Here is a 16,059-nt window from a genome sequence, read left to right on the forward strand (position 1 = left end):
ATCCAACCTAAATCTCCCCCACAGCAACTAGAGACTTACTCTTTGTTCTGTCATCTGGTACCACTGAGAATAGTCTAGATCCATCCTCTTTGGAAACTCCTTTCAGGTAGCTGAAAGCAGCTATCAAATCCCACCTCATTCTTCTCTTCTGCACGCTAAACAATCCCACTTCCCTCAGCCTTTCCTCATAAGTCATGTGCTCCAGCCCCCTAATCATTTTTGTTGCCCTCCGCTGGACTCTTTCCAATTTTTCCACATCCTTCTTGTAGTGTGGGGCCCAAAACTGGACACAGTACTCCAGATGAGGCCTCACCAATGCCAAATAGAGCGGAATGATCAAGTCCCTCGATTTGCTGACAATACCGCTACTTATACAGCCCAAAATGCCATTAGTCTTCTTGGCAACAAGGGCACACTGTTGACTCATATCCAGCTTCTCATACACTGCAACCCCTAGGTCCTTTTCTGCAGAACTGCTGCTGAGCCACTCAGTCCCTAGTCTGTAGCAAATCTGTCTTTTTGACACAGGCACAGGACAGCTGATTTTATCTCTTGCTGCTCAAGAGTCATGTTCCAGATTCTTAAATATTTTACTACTTTATCTGTCAAAAAATACAGTTAGCAAGGCATTTTGCTGGAAATGGCGATAGTCTCATCTAATATAATTCTTCCAAGTAGCTGCAGAATGCTATTGTTTGTGGCACATACAGTAATTGGTATTAACTGTTCAGTCTGTAAGTGGCAACACATATTGAACAAATGAAGCGTATTCAACTCCTCCAAAACCACTATATACAGTTTAAGGTAAAGATGATCTAAGGAAAAGTTCTGCATGAAAAAGTTACTGTAATTCATTTAATTAGAACCAAACAAAATGAAGAGTAGTTTCAGAAGAATTCTTGCCATTATTTACTCAATTCAACCACAGCTATGGAGCCACAGCCAGCAGGTCCATAATAAGATGATTTATTTCTTACCGCTGGCGCTGTATTTGGTGCAGGTCTCTGTTCAGGTGCACGACCTTCTTCTCTGGCTTTTACTGACTGAAGAATCGCAAAAATATTCTTGGCAAAGTTCTGGAAAACAAGTTAGACACTTATGAATCCCACGGACCATCAAAGCTGGTTGGAACACTAGACATACAGCTAGAAGACATTTTTTGAGTCAACACATGGGCTTCAAAGAGTATATGCCTGCTTGTAAACAGAGAAAAACTGCATACAAATTATAGAGACTTTGTTCACCCGTTTGGGAGTGCCTAATCAACGAAATCATTGTGCCAGGTCTCTCACATCTCATGGATTTCCATCGTATCACCCCATCTGTTCAATGTAGGTGAGGCCCCTCATAGATATGGAGACACCTAAGTTCAGCAATCATTAGTCTGTCATCACCAAACTATTTTATCCTGACTGAAACCAGATTCTACGATTTTCTTCCTCTCCATAACAGAGCTCTGGATGAACAACAGCCATCAAACTCAATACAAAGGTGACATATTATGTACCAACCCCAGCCAGATTGACCAGTGGTCTGGTCTGATGTGGCAATTCCTATTATGCTGGTAGGAAAGGGAAAGCTATCTGATTATGATTGCTACTTAACAGAGAAATGTGGCTTCTCTTATCTCAGTGGTTTGTAATCAAAGGAGTTTAGTGAAACCATTGGTGCTCCTAGATTTCCAGGTTGCAGCAGCAGTATCAAGTGCATTCCCATCTTTTGGGTTGAGAAATCTAAGTGGAAACCTTAAGGGACTATAAGGTTAACACCCAAATCTGAATCCATCAAGAAAAAAGAATTTCAACTAAACATTTTAGCTGGGCTTCAGAGAATTTCCCAGCTTCTAAGCTGGGTGACCTAGCAACTACCAACTCTGGAGCACTGTGGGCTTGTCTGTCAATACAACCATCCACCCACCACACTGTCCTACTCAAAAAGCCTGCAGAACTTGAGACTACTGCTTCAATTAGAACAATGCTGGCCTGCTTAAGCCTTGGTTTTGCCCCATCTAAAAAATGTGACTAATAATTCGAGCTGGTCAAAAAATGAAGTTTATGGAAATACCTGCAAAATCATTTTATGTGGAAATTTTCATTGTAGCTGGTTAGAAAATGAGGAGGAGGAATTCATAAAACAATGTTTACACTGAAATTAAAGCTTTTGAGAACTTTATTATTAATTATTAACACAACCAGCTCTACTAACAATACAAGAAAAGGGTGGAATGGATGCAGCCTGAGCACCAAAACAAAACTACTGAGTATTTATGGTATTTATTCTGAGACCGTATCCTTTGAAACTGGAGTATACTCAGCCATTTATGATTGCAAAGATACCTGCATGCAGATGCTAAAGCAGGGGGTGGGAAAAATACGGCCTGTGGGCAACATCCAGCCCGTCAGACCTTTTAATCTGGGGAGCGGGGTCAGGGGCTTACCCTGCTGCTCCTGCTCGGAAGCAGGGTAGGGGACTTGCCACATTGCGCCCACTTGGCACTCCCGTGTGTTCAGGACCTGCATGACAGTATGCATGTTATTCTGGCTGTACAACTCAAACAAGCCATCAGAGCCTGGAATGTGCAAGTCCACATGCCAGCTACTTGTTGGCTTAGATGACTGATGTTTCAGTAGTGTTCATTTTCCACTGCTGAAGATAAAAGAAAGAGTAGTTCACCCAGGAGTGCTCAGTGTTCAGTGACAGTTGTGGGCTGTCGAGACCTATAGAGATTTCTGAAAGCAGGGGCTGGTGAATCTCAATGAGTTCCAATGACTGGAAGCTGACGCCCAACAAATCCAGGCTGGAGAGAAAGGGCGTGGAAAGGGGGTAAGTTTGGTTTAATTATTGTAATACATTGTTATAATACTATAACAGTAAGTAAGGTTTTATATTTATTTCTACTAAAATGTATCTTTAATAAAGAACATTTATTTGAATATCTCTGAATTGTTAATTTCGTGAACATTCATGGCCCGCCATATTTCCATATCCAGATGGGGCCCTCAAGCCAACAAGTTTGCCCTCCCCAATGCTACAGTGTATTTAAATGTATGTTAGAACAGTCTCTTTAAAAAGAAATTGTAGCGGAATATAGCTTTCAGTAACATGATCCAGTGTAAAAACCATGACTAAATCACCATATCTTTAGATATGAGACAAGAAGCAGCATATTGTCAGCCTGACAACATGTATAAAGACATGACTATCAAAGATGCGCAGTCAGAGACTTAGGGAACAGCAGGAGATTTCCACAGACCTCCAAGTAAGTTCTGAACTTAGGGAAGAGGGGGTGGAGAGGAAAGGGAGGGAGGAACAACTCTTCAGCTGGGCTTAGCTCCTGTAGAAGGACATCTAAAACTCACCCACAGAGATGCTTCAAGTCAGTTAAGTTTGGGGTGCACTCAGACCAGCTCTGCATATAGTGGTGTGATGGTAGACAATAATTAGTTTTGTTTGTGTGTGTTGCCAACTCTTATGTCCAAAGTCAGTCCTGACTCCTATAATTTTCAGTCCTGGCTACAGCTTATCCATACTAAACTAATAGTTATCTATCTCTCTTTAGTCCTACATCTATACTCAGAGTAAACATCGAAAAATGAGCCTCTCACTGTTGTATGTGGGCTCATTCTGGAACGCAAAATTACAATCTTGTGACAGGAGGAAAAAAAAAAAAAAAAAAAAGACAGTCAAAGTCAGTATTGCAACCAGCTGACCTACATAGCTAGTGCTTTCTCAAAGTCTCGAAAAGTAGAAGCAACATTAAGCTTTCATTTTTCATCTCGACACACACTTGTGTCTGAAAAGTCCTCTAACTTCTGCTCCAAATTTAGCTTAAATTCCAAATTGTGCACTTTTAGATTACTAAAATTCCCCCATTTGGGGGCAAAAACTAACAATGGCTCTCTTACTGAAATCTTTGGGTAATTTGAAAAGTACTTTAAGAACTACTGACTACCATGGAAATCCCATTGTTTGTCATTTCTCTTTGTCTGGTTACTACTGTTAGTCATGTGGAAGCTATTCTAGTTGCTTCCGAGTCCATCTGTACCTGCTATTTATTCATTATGTTATATGGACAAACTTGTTATCGAGTACAAGAGTTAATCAGAATTTTCCATTTACTCTTTAAAAAACCCTGAAATCACCAAAATATCAAAGGGGAAAAAATCTGCCGGGAAGCAAAAACTGTGAAAGAACAAGACAGCTGCTTATGTGGAGCAAGGTAAATACAACAAAAGTCAGGCAAATATAAATCATTTTCTTTTAAATCAATCATACTAAAAAAAAAAAAAAAAAACCAAAGAAAAGAAGAGTGCTCCATAGTCAAACGGTCCATCTTCACTTCCAGAATTATCCATTTGGTTTTTAAATGACATGGGGAAGTGCAAATGTCGCCCAACTGGTGCCAATTCAGGCCTCATTTCTACAAGTTACAAGCCAGACACCATTGCCTGCAGAATGAAAGTCTCAGGTGGCAAGTGAGAAGTCATCAAACTAGAGCCCTTCATTCTGACCCAAACCCATTAGAAACGTTGGATCCAGGTCAGATCAAGTCAGAAGATAACCAGACCCTCCCTCGCCTGGATCAGGTCGTTTCTCCTCCTCCTCGCCTGTGGGATTGGCACTGTAACCTCACAGTGCTCTGCACCTGGCAACCGGCCGCTGCCACATCACTGCTCTGCATGTGCTGTGGGGTGAGCATGCTGATGAGTTGCAGCACCTCTCCATCCACAGCATACACAGTGCATCAGGGGCAGGGCAGATATTTGCCAGCACATGCAGCCATCGACAGTCCAAAACCGCAGACAGGAAACGGAGGTACTGGCTGAGGCTTGGCAGGTAGAAAAAGAGGTCTGGATTGGAAAATGACTCCTCCCTCTCTAATTCAGGTCCTGCCGGCCAAAAAATTAAACCCAAGCAGATCTCTATGACAAAATATATTACATGCAGATTCTGTCTGTACTGTGGCTTGTAACTGACTGGTAGATGAACTTCCAGTATTGTTTTAATGGAAGTAGTACCCACATTTAACCCATCTTTTAGCTGGGCTTTTAAGAAGGAAGTAGACTGATGGACTGACAATTAAGTTTTACTGGGTCTGTGGTTAGGTTAGTGTGCATGAGATTTATTATGGGAGACTGCAGTAAGTGATACATTTTAAGATTGTGTGAGATGTTTAAAGAACGTGAAATGATTAGAGGCTGAATTAAATTCTGCAGCAGGATAAATACAACAGCCACACACAACCTTTCACAAACAGCTGCTCTATGAATAAAGTATTGCTTCCTAGGGTTCCAATTAGAGGTTTCAGCAGTTCTACAGTGTACTACAGTCTGTCCAGAAAATGCAGATAGATATTTCCATTAAATGTGTGGATTATGTTTCACAGAACAGATTTCACACCTCATTTGTTCTGCATTATTACACTTTATTCCACTAGTATTTTTATATTAAAAGGGTATTACATGAAAAAGATATTTGAAATTTTTATGTGAAACAGAATAAAGACTAATTCATAAGTTTGGAACAGCTATAAACATTACAATATGTCAAAGACAAACAATGACTAAAACTGCATAAGAAGTCCATTTGCTTCATTTTTATTTTTTCCCCTATCAATACATTTATGGAAAATGGACTCTGCCTTCAGGGTTTCCATGAGGCTGGTCTATATAAGGAAGTTATTGTAAAACAAGCAAGGGTGTGAATTTAAAATGCAATAACTATTTTGTGCTAGCTCCCTGTCCAGACACACTTATTCTGCACTAAAAGTGCCTTTGGAAGTGCACTAACCTAAACTGCACAATGGCAGTCAATATACAGTAAGCATTCACATGGAGAGCCATTCCCCGATAGCTATTCAGGTAAGGAAACTAAGGCACGAAGGCAACTCCCCAGCATAGACAAGCTCTTGTTAGAAATGCTGCTCCTGTGTGACGGATTATTCATTTAGGACTCAATTCCAAACCCCTTATTCAAACAGAATAGTACTTTACTTCATGAGTAGTCCCAAAGAATTCAATGGGATTATTTGTGGAGTAAAATTCAACAGTAGTCTACGTGAGCAAGGGCATAGAAATCTGGCCTTAATTCCAGGTACAATACATACTGGGAGGTGTTCTTATACAGAACAAAAAATGTACATACAAAATATGTATGTTGATCTCCATTACAAATACTAGTGTAGTCATAAGTAAATTCCCATACAGATGAAATGAGGACTGGGATCATAAAATGAAACTTCCATCAGATTTGCAGTGTTGTTGTGCCCGTGCTGGCCCCAGGATACAGTAACTCCTCACTTAACAGCCCAGTTAACATTGTTTCATTGCTGATCAATCGGAGAACATGCTTGTTTAAAGTTATACAATGTTCCCTTATAACAATTGTTTGGCAGCCGCCTGCATGTTCAGAGCTTGCAGAAGGAGCAAACCCTTGGAGCTAGATGGTAGGGGCTGCTGTTCCACCTTGGTTCCAAGCCCCCATCTGTGTACAGTATTACATTGTTTGTTTAAAGCGTGTGTGTGTGTGTGTGTGTGTGTGTGTGTGTGTGTGTGTGTGTGTGTGTGTGTGTGTGTGTGTGTGTGTGTAAAAAAATTCCCTGGCACCTCCACCCCCATTTACATTAATTCTTATGAGGAAATTGGATTCACTTAAAGTACCATTTTTCAGGAACATCACTACAATGTTAAGCAAGGAGTTACTGTATTACAAAGACAAGTTAGGTGAGGTAAAAATCTCACATTCATACTGTTAGTCACCATTTTTAAACTACAAATTTATTCAGTTTGAACAAGCTAGTAACAAGGATACTAGGTCCTAATTTAACTGGGCATACTTCACCCTTATAGATTGCTTCAGATATCAAGCTCACTGCAATAGCTGTGAATTTCAGGACCACGGAACAATTCTGCCACCTAGAGCTCATACACAAAATTGCTTTTACACTCAAACATTTTTTTTTGTTTTTGCTTTTAATTTCCAAGCTTTATCTCACCACCTTATAGAGGTCTTATTAAAGTGCTACAGCAGCACCAAAGTCTATTATACAGAACCTCTAATATAAGGATATCATTGCAAAAGTACAGAATATTAAATTTCTAAAGCTATTATATACTGCTGTGGGAATGGTTGGAGACTGTATTCCCCTCATGTGTAAACAACTCCACAACTAGGAACATTTTAAAAAATAGTTAGAATGACAAAAATCTAGAAATTTCAGTGAAAGCTACTTAGTCTTCATTCAAAATTTCTATCAAAAATTGCATCACTTCAAGACAGGGGCAAGTACCATGACCCAGGCTCTCCTGAGTTCTTAAAAAGATGCAAATTAAATTTGTAAGTGATATAAAACTGGGAAGTATTATAAACCAGTTAACACAAAGGAAGTACACACAAATCATAGCCACAGACAATCAAAAATATTGGCAAGCAATAACATGCTATTGTGTCAATTAATGATGCTGAGGGGAGAAGATAGTTTAGAATACCTATGCAATGGGAAGGAGAAATATGGAAAGCAATAATGTTGGAGGGTACCTAGGCATGATGGATATCCAATTAGACAGGCATGCAGTGCAACAGAACAAAAACACAGTGATGTAGTTTTGTGCTGTATACACACACAATCATCAAAGCTACAGGTGGGAAAGCAGTAGCCCCTCTTTATACAGTCTAAATGTGACCATCTCTAGAATGTCTCACTCAGCTCTAGGCACCTCATCACCCCCGCCACACACACACACACACGAAAGAGTTCAGAGAAGCAAAACTGATAAGTGGACTGATTTATGAATCAAGATTAGAGTTCAATACATACAGCTTATTTAAGGATGTCTTACAAATGAAAAAAAAAAGTGGGGTTGTGCCCAATTTGCTTCTAAATCACAAAAATTGCACTTTAAAAAAAAAAACATCACATACGGTCTACCCTATTTTCCAAGGAAGACTATAGATAACAGAGGGATTAGCAGAACATCACAAGTGAAAGGAGAGAAATTTTAATTAAATAGTTTAAAACCCGGTGCTGAAATACATTCCTAATAGTTGGGAAGAACTCCCTCTGGTAAAAATCCAAACACTTCCTTCGATCCCTTCAACTGAGGGTTGAGAAAACACGTGCTCCACTGCACTAATCTTCCTGGGAATTCTCCAGCGAGAGCAGGGAAGATGAATAGATAGTTGTGAATTTCTCAAGCAGGAGTTTTATTTGTTTGGGGGAGTTTAAAACTCTTTCAGGTCTTCTTTATACATCATAATAAAAACAGAGGACAGTCTTTTTTTTCCTTTGAAAGTTCTTCTTGGGGTCTGCAAGTAAAGGAAACTTAGTATACACAAAATATTTGAAAGGTGAAAACATCCACAATGGAGAGAATGGTGAATGAGGGGTATAACCAGCAATGACAGAACGAAATTTTCCCTTCCTAAATGTATGAGTATCAGGATCTGATGATCTGATAGTCTCTCAAGCAAAGTGAGAAAGCCTCAGTGCTTGTAACTTTTATATCTAGGTTGGACAAAGCACTGGTAAGTGTTCTGAAGGGAACAATCCTGCATTGGCAAGGAGTTTACAGATGGAAATGACTATCTCTCATCAATCTGTAAGATACAGCCTCCAAAATAGGACTTTTATATAATTGTGATCATATAACAAGTTGTAATGTTGTAAGAATTGTTCTGGGTAAGTGTTATCAGCTATGTGTGCAAGGCATCTTAAATTCTTACTTTCTTTAATTTTGTACAAAGCTACTTCCCTTTGGGCAAGGTTTTAACTCAGATCCACATTTCCCATCTCCAATTTCTATAGTTCTACGCCAATACTCTGTTCTCCCTTCAGATTTCCCCACACACAATAGAAATTCAGTACAGGTAAACAAAGTATAATATCTGCAATGATCTGTAGTTCAAATCCAAGTGGGTAATCTTTTCTCTTGTATTCAGTGTAGTTGTAGCCATGTTAGCCAAGGATATTAAAGAGAAAAGGTAGGTAAGGTAATATCTTTTAGGGGCCCAACTTCTGTGGTTGAGAAAGACAAGCTTTCGAGCAAGAGCAGAAGTTGGTCCAATAAAAGATATTACCTCACCCACCTTGTCTCTCTAATCATTCCTCTTGGTCTTTTGTTGCCCTATGGTGAAACTCACCAGGCACAGAGGATTACTGGGGGCCTTTTGTGTCACTTAAGACTCATATTAGGGCAGTTTGGTTCCACATCCAGGCCTCCAGAGTGAGACTTACACTTGCAGCAGATACAGCAATTTCCTGAAAAATCTCTGGGAGATCTTACAGTATCATTGGGCACCAGGGACTGTATGTAATTCCATGGCAGAGGGTAATCACAGCTCTCCAGGAAATAAAGAGTGGAGGGTTACTAGGCAAATTCATTCAGGTCCCCACCTTCTGGGGAGATTGCCTATCCTAGTTCAAAGGGGATTCTCCAGAGGCCAACAGACAAAGAAAGGATAAATACACTGAGTTTAAACTGACTCAGAACTTTCCTTTCTGATCCAGCAAAGGGACAGCTCCTTCTGTCCAAGGGGTGGACCCCAATTCTTAGGGAAGGGCTGGAAGAACTGACACTTACAAGAGGCCTTGTGGAGATAGGAGGTGATTTCTAGTAAGCATGTGTGTAGGTTCTTTTACTGTTTTCTCTGTAATGCTTTTACTCTAAGAATAAAGATGCTTGCTTACAATACGCTGTGTGGTAACTTAAAACCACAGGCAGTTACCCTATTCATAGCCTTCAAAGAGAAAGCAAAGCGGAGATGCTGGTCTGTTTAGGAAGCCTGTCTTGATTGGGATATCACAGTATAGGCAGTGAACTGTGAGGTCTGGAAATACCGATCAGGAGGGAGAGAGATGCCTCCCTGCCCAAGAGAGGTGCCAGCTGGAAGTCTGGGAATGGATGCCCTTACTGGGCTACAGAGATGACTGGTGCAGTTGTCCTGAACTGTGAAAGCATCGACCCCAACAAAGAAGGAATTTAGGAGCCCATCAAAAGATGGGCCATGAAATCCACAAAGCCAGTAGCTAGGAACTCCCAGCATAAGCATCATAAAAATGGATATAGCAACCATTCCAGCTTGTTGCTAATGTAGAGACCATGGAAGGACTGTGGTGCAGTCCTTCCAGTCTTCCCAGAGGTTGGCTGGTATGGGAAAAGAACAGGGCTGGCTAATGTTCCCTCAATCCTGTGGGTATGACAATCTCATGTAGAAAAAGTAACTTTGAAACATCCTATATTTTGATTATTGTGGAATATTTTTCCACAATAAAACATGAATAAAAAGCTCTCACTGTAGTTAATGTTGGAGTTCATAAACTCATAGACTTAAGGTCAGAAGGGACCATTATGATCATCTAGTCTGACCTCCTGCACAATGCAGGCCACAGAATCTCACCCACCCATTCCTGTAACAAACCCCTAACCTATGTCTGAGTTACTGAAGTCCTCAAATCGCGGTTTAAAGACCTCAAGGTGCAGAGAATCCTCCAGCAAGTGACCTGTGCCCCATGCTGCAGAGGAAGATGAAAAACCTCCAGGTCCTCTACCAATCTTCCCTGGAGGAAAATTCCTTCCCGATCCCAAATATGGCAATCAGTTAAACCCTGAGCATGTGGGCAAGACTCACCAGCCAGCACCCAGGAAAATTGTTTGCAGTACATTTGGAAGTGGGTTATAGAGGAAAAAGGGATAAAAACATGGAAGAACGCAGGGAGTTCTCAAAAAACCCGGTTCCTAGGAGAATGGAGGTTTACTTTAAAAAGTACATAAATACAGAAGCACAATCACAGAGCATTTGTTAGATTTCAATTCTGAGATTTTTCCTCAACAACTGCCACGTGTTCAACCCAACCTACTGAGTTATCACACTGCTTAGTATCTGAGAAATATTTCTGGGCATGCTGTGAGAAAAGGTTTAAGCTGGGTACATCAAAAACAACTGAGATGGAAAGACTCCCTGCCAGTATTCCTGTGAACTCTGCAGCTCTTCCTTCCAGCTCCAGCACGAACTAATTTAATTTGTTATAAAGGAAGAGTAAGTGACACTAACCCTCTGATGGTACAGACTGAACAGAGGAAATGCTCTTTTGTTTACAAACTGTTCACTGAAATCTGCTGTGGACAGAATTCAAATGCTCAATTGTCACAAATTATTTTGGAAGGGGGGCAGAAATGGGATGAAAGGAAGGAATTAATTAAGGAATAACTGTTTCACCAAAAGGTAAGGTTTTCCTTATGTGTTCAGCTCTTTGTTTTACAAAATAAAGTTCAGATACCTGAAATCAAGTTCCCCTTCTTGTCTGGTTTACTGCTGGGGGAATTCTATGCCATTGCACATGCACAGAACTCATGTTCCCTGCAGACTTTTGCTCTGAAGAAAACACATTCTGCCTCAGAGGTGCTGCAGTTATGCCTTTCACCCAGCAGAGGTTACTGTGACACCAGAACAGAGGGCAGCTGGCTCAATAGCAGCTAGGAAGGAAGGAAGGAAAGCCTGCATTCCTCACAGCACCCTGCCCACAGGGCTAAGTGAGGAGGCATGGGATATGCGGGAGGGACAGAGAGTGGGGCACACATAGCTGCAGGGGGTCACAGATTGGGCTTCAGAAGGGCTAGTGCAGGGGAACAGACTGGGATGGGGCACAATGGGAGTTGGGGTGCAGGGCTATATTGGGATGGGGATGGCTAAGTGGGGGTGCAAAGACATAGGGACAGGGTAGCTGAGTGGGGGTGCAGGGACACACAAAGACAGTGGGTGAGATTTGCCTGACTGAATGGGAAAAGCTAGAGGTCAGCCACGGTCTGCATGGGGAAGGCTCCCCAACTCCTTAACAATCCCTCTGTCTCCCCTCCCAGCCAAAAAACCCATACTTCTCCCACCCATAGCCAACAAACCCTCCAGGTTCACTCCCAGTCTCCTTCCCTCTCCCTCAGCTCCATTACCCCTGACTCCCCCAAGCCTTGGCACTGCTTCTGTGGGGTGTGGAAAATACATTTCAGGATTGTAGTTAAAATGAATTATTACTCAAAGTTCTGTATTAATATGCCTAGTAAGGAATCTATGTATCAAAAAACATTTGCTGAATCTTTTTTGTTGTATTATTACAGACATACTTGCTGACAGGCATTTTGAAAAAAAATTACCAAAATAATTTAAACTGATGTGACTGTAGTATTTTGACAAATAAAATATGCAGAATTTCACAGAATTTTAAAATATTGTGCATAGAACTTTTAAATTTTTGGCACAGAATTCCCCCAGGGGTATGGTATGCATCTTTGGAGAAGGAAACCAACACCCATTATTCTCAATGTTTTACTTTGCAGCTGTTCTACTTAAAGGTCCAATCTTAAATTATTGTTGACAGAGTATAAATCCACTCTGGTAAAAAACGTTTTATAGCTTAAGAACTTACAATGGGAATCTCTTATTAATTTTTTTCGAAGATTTGTAGCATTAAAAACGTGAATATCACTTCTGGCATATGTGAACCGTCAATATTTCAGTTCAAATTCTTTGTAATTATATAAATATCTGACAAGTCTAACCTTCTCTCTAGAAATAGATTTAGTTATCAATAAAGTGACTGCAATGGCAAGACCTCATGCCACCTAATTTGGTGAATGTCAATGCTTCAGACTCCATTAAGCGCATGCTTTACAAATCTTTATAAAGGAAAATGCTATTTACTATCACTGAAGTAGAAGAAATATCTACGGTAGCAAGACCTGTCCAATTTAAGGGGAAGGTTGATCTACACACCCTTAATCTAATTAGAAATAAATGTACATATTTCATTTCTGTTGAAAACATTTTTTACTACTCTTTCAGTAACCATTAAATTTACTATATCTGAAAAAAAAAAGTGAATTCCTCTAATACCTCTGTTTACTTTGTGCATTTGAGAGTACTTTGCATAGTTTCTACTTTGTGTTGGTCTTTCATACAAAGGTAAGAAAAATGCCTTAAAATAGGAAATTGTGGCTGTAAAGAAAAAAATTCAAACACTTGTAAAGCAACTGAGAAGCACATGTAATGTTGGAAACTATTTAATCTGTCTGAAAAGTTGACTAAAGTTCAAGTTGGTAGTGTCCCTTTAAGGCAAGTAAAATCAACTGCGTTCCCAATTAGATGCTTTCACTCTAACCTGAAGTATGCAACACTGCAAAACTGATTCTAAACAATTTCTCTTCCAAATTAGTTCCAAAAGTGAGCTGCTTTAAAGGAAAAATAGGCTAAATAACTGATATCACAAAGTGTGGTTTGGCTCTGAAACGTGATTACACAAAAATGGCACCTACTTAACAAAGCTGTTCCTTTGTGTATTCAGTCATATCTGCCAACTTCTATGACTAAAGTTATTACAGTTTTTCACTCCTGCTGGCCTACCAGAAAAAAACGTGGCAAAGACTGAATGAATCAAATTCTATTCCATTTTCCACAGAATTCTTCACTGAGGGCAGATCTACACTACAACCAGGATCAACGCTCTGAGATAGATCCACCAGCAGTTGATTTAGCGAGTCTAATAAAGACTCATCAAATTGACTGCAGATCACTCTCCAGTCAACTCCTGTACTCTAACTCCAACAAGGAAAGTAAGGTAAGTCGACAGGACTCCCCCGCCCCACAGGGTTATTCACGTAGCTGGAGTTGTGTAGCATAGGTTGACTTACCACAGTAGTGTAGACATAGGATAAATTGCAGTCATTTAAACTTTCGTAAACTAATTGGAGGAATCAGGGTTGCACCAAACCTATATTACTGGCAGTGATGCTCAGTGTTCAAAACCCAGGCAGAATGATCAGCTAGGATATTTTTTTATGCTTGTGGACTGAATAAATCTGATCTATGAACTGTGGACACACTATAATCATGGAAGACCATACTACCATTTTTACACCATCACTTTTCCAAGCCCAAGCACACTAACAAGTTTAGCAGGGTTTGGTTTTGTTTTTAAATCATTTGTATGATGGCAAGATGTGGTTACTTTCCTTTCATGTTCAATTGGTATAGCCAAGTAACCTTGTCTTTAGTTGATTATTTCTCACACTTACATAGTACACCTTGAGCTACTGATAAAACAAGGCCGGCCCAAACCTGCACTGAGAACTGTGCCAGTAGGGTTCTGGAAAAAGATCAGTTTCTCTACCCTTCCACTTTACATCACTGCTCCATATACTCCAAGAGAGGTCCTAAGATTTGATCAGTGTCTATTACTGACCTCAGGAACCCACTGCTCTCCCCTGGTTCCTATGGGTAGATTGGAAATGAAGAATCTCTGTCATCCTCTTTCACTTCTACAGATTGGTCGCAAAGTGGTCCCATGGAGGAGGACAAGCTTAGTGACAACTCATATGCCTCATCCTTGCTCTCCCCTACCTTTGTGGGGAGGCCTGTATTAGAATCTGCCAAACTTCACTACTCCTTAACTCCCTCCCACAGCAAAGCCTCTGGGGAGGGACTCCCATCTCCTCCCCTAAACCAGCTCCACATGCTAAATCACATGCTAAGGATGGGGATGGCCCCTCTAGATCAGTGCAGGATTCTGTGGGAGGGAAAAAGCTACATAGGCTCCTGCAGTTTCTACATGTTTTCTGTAACAACTGCTAAAATCTTGAATATTCAAATTTTAATTTTCTTTAGTAAGAAAGATTGACCCTGAATGAGGTTAGTAACAAACAGCAGCAGGAACATGACTGGCTCTACAATATTATTTCAGAAAAACGGTGTTTAGGCATGAAAGCCAGAAGTGCAGCTCCATCACTCTTAACAATGACAATATATTATTGTTTATTCCTCTGAGTTTTCCCCTCCTTGTAAACCCCACCACCTAGGTCCAAAGACTAGAGGATTTTTTCGTGTTATTACTCTCCCTGTCAATTTATTATCTTTTCGCTAACAAGTGGTTCAAACAAGGCAGAAATTTTCTGAGCATGACAATGAGCAGGACCCTTGTCAATTCCAGGGCTCAGACCAGCTTTATTCCATGATGAGTTAAGATAAGATGAACATGAAGCCCAAACTACTTTGCTTCTCTTTTAACTATTCCAGTTTAGATGCTACTAAGGCCACATCTACACTACCACTTATGTTGGCAAAACTTATGCCGCTCAAGGGTGTGAAAAAAACACCTCTGTAACCGACCTAAGTTTTGCTGGCATAAGTGGTAGTATGCACAGCACTATGTTGACAGGAGAGCGTCTCCCGCTAACAGAGCTACCGCCAGTTGTTGTGATTTTATTATGTCAACAGGAGAGCTCTCTGTATCAGTATAGCTGTGCCACTTTAAGCTTGCTGGAGTAGACATGGCCTAAGCCAGGGGTTGGCAACATTTCAGAAGTGGTGTGCTGAGTCTTCATTTATTCACTCTAATTTAAGGTTTCATGTGCCAGTAATACATTTTAACATTTTTAGAAGTTCTCATTTCTATAAGTCTATTATATATAACTAAACTATTGTTGTATGTAAATAAGGTTTTTAAAATGTTTAAGAAGCTTCATTGAAAAATTAAATTAAAATGCAGAGCCCCCTGGACCGGAGGCCAGGACCCAGGCAGCGTGAGTGCCACTGAAAATAAGTTCGTGTGCCACCTTTGGCACGTGTGCCATAGGTTGCCTACTCCTGGCCTAAGTATCAAGCAAATGACAAGGCCCGGTGTAATGAAGATAAAAATACTCTCTCTCAGCTGAGCTTTTTCCAGGTATGCCAGTGGCCCTTCAGGCTACTGTTTTCCCACCACACTGTGTTTTGTTAATCTTCCTCCCCGCCCCCCCCCCCCCAATCAAATCTATTTCCATTTTGTAGGGGGGGAAAGCTTAGGAACTGCCCATGGAGTTTAGGGCACGAAAGGTTGGGCAAGAGGGCAGAAATTGATTTAGCAATGCATTACAGAAACTCTTCAGAATTTTTTTTTTTATTCCTATCTTTAAATCCTACAAGTGACATGACCAAGAAGTCTAGTTATTTAAAATCTGGTAAAGGATCATCTGAGCAGCAGTAAATTCAGTTACTATTTGTAGCTGTCAAGACAGAAAGGGTGGCAGAGAAAATTAC

General features: G+C 40.5%; 1 protein-coding gene across 3 annotated transcripts in view; it reads right to left on the bottom strand.

The window, feature by feature from the left end:
- Positions 1–16,059, bottom strand: part of CDC73 (cell division cycle 73) — a 174,379-nt gene that overhangs the window by 136,637 nt on the left and 21,683 nt on the right. For all 3 annotated transcript variants that reach the window (XR_004375155.1, XM_032791044.1, XM_032791045.2), the window contains exon 8: positions 978–1,076. Coding sequence is in view for 2 of the 3 variants with exons in the window: in XM_032791044.1 (XP_032646935.1) it covers positions 978–1,076 (99 nt within the window). In the remaining variant the exon portion in view is untranslated. The remainder of the gene's footprint in view (positions 1–977; positions 1,077–16,059) is intronic.

The sequence above is a fragment of the Chelonoidis abingdonii genome, chromosome 7, assembly GCF_003597395.2.
Source record: "Chelonoidis abingdonii isolate Lonesome George chromosome 7, CheloAbing_2.0, whole genome shotgun sequence".
NCBI lineage: Eukaryota > Metazoa > Chordata > Testudines > Testudinidae > Chelonoidis > Chelonoidis abingdonii.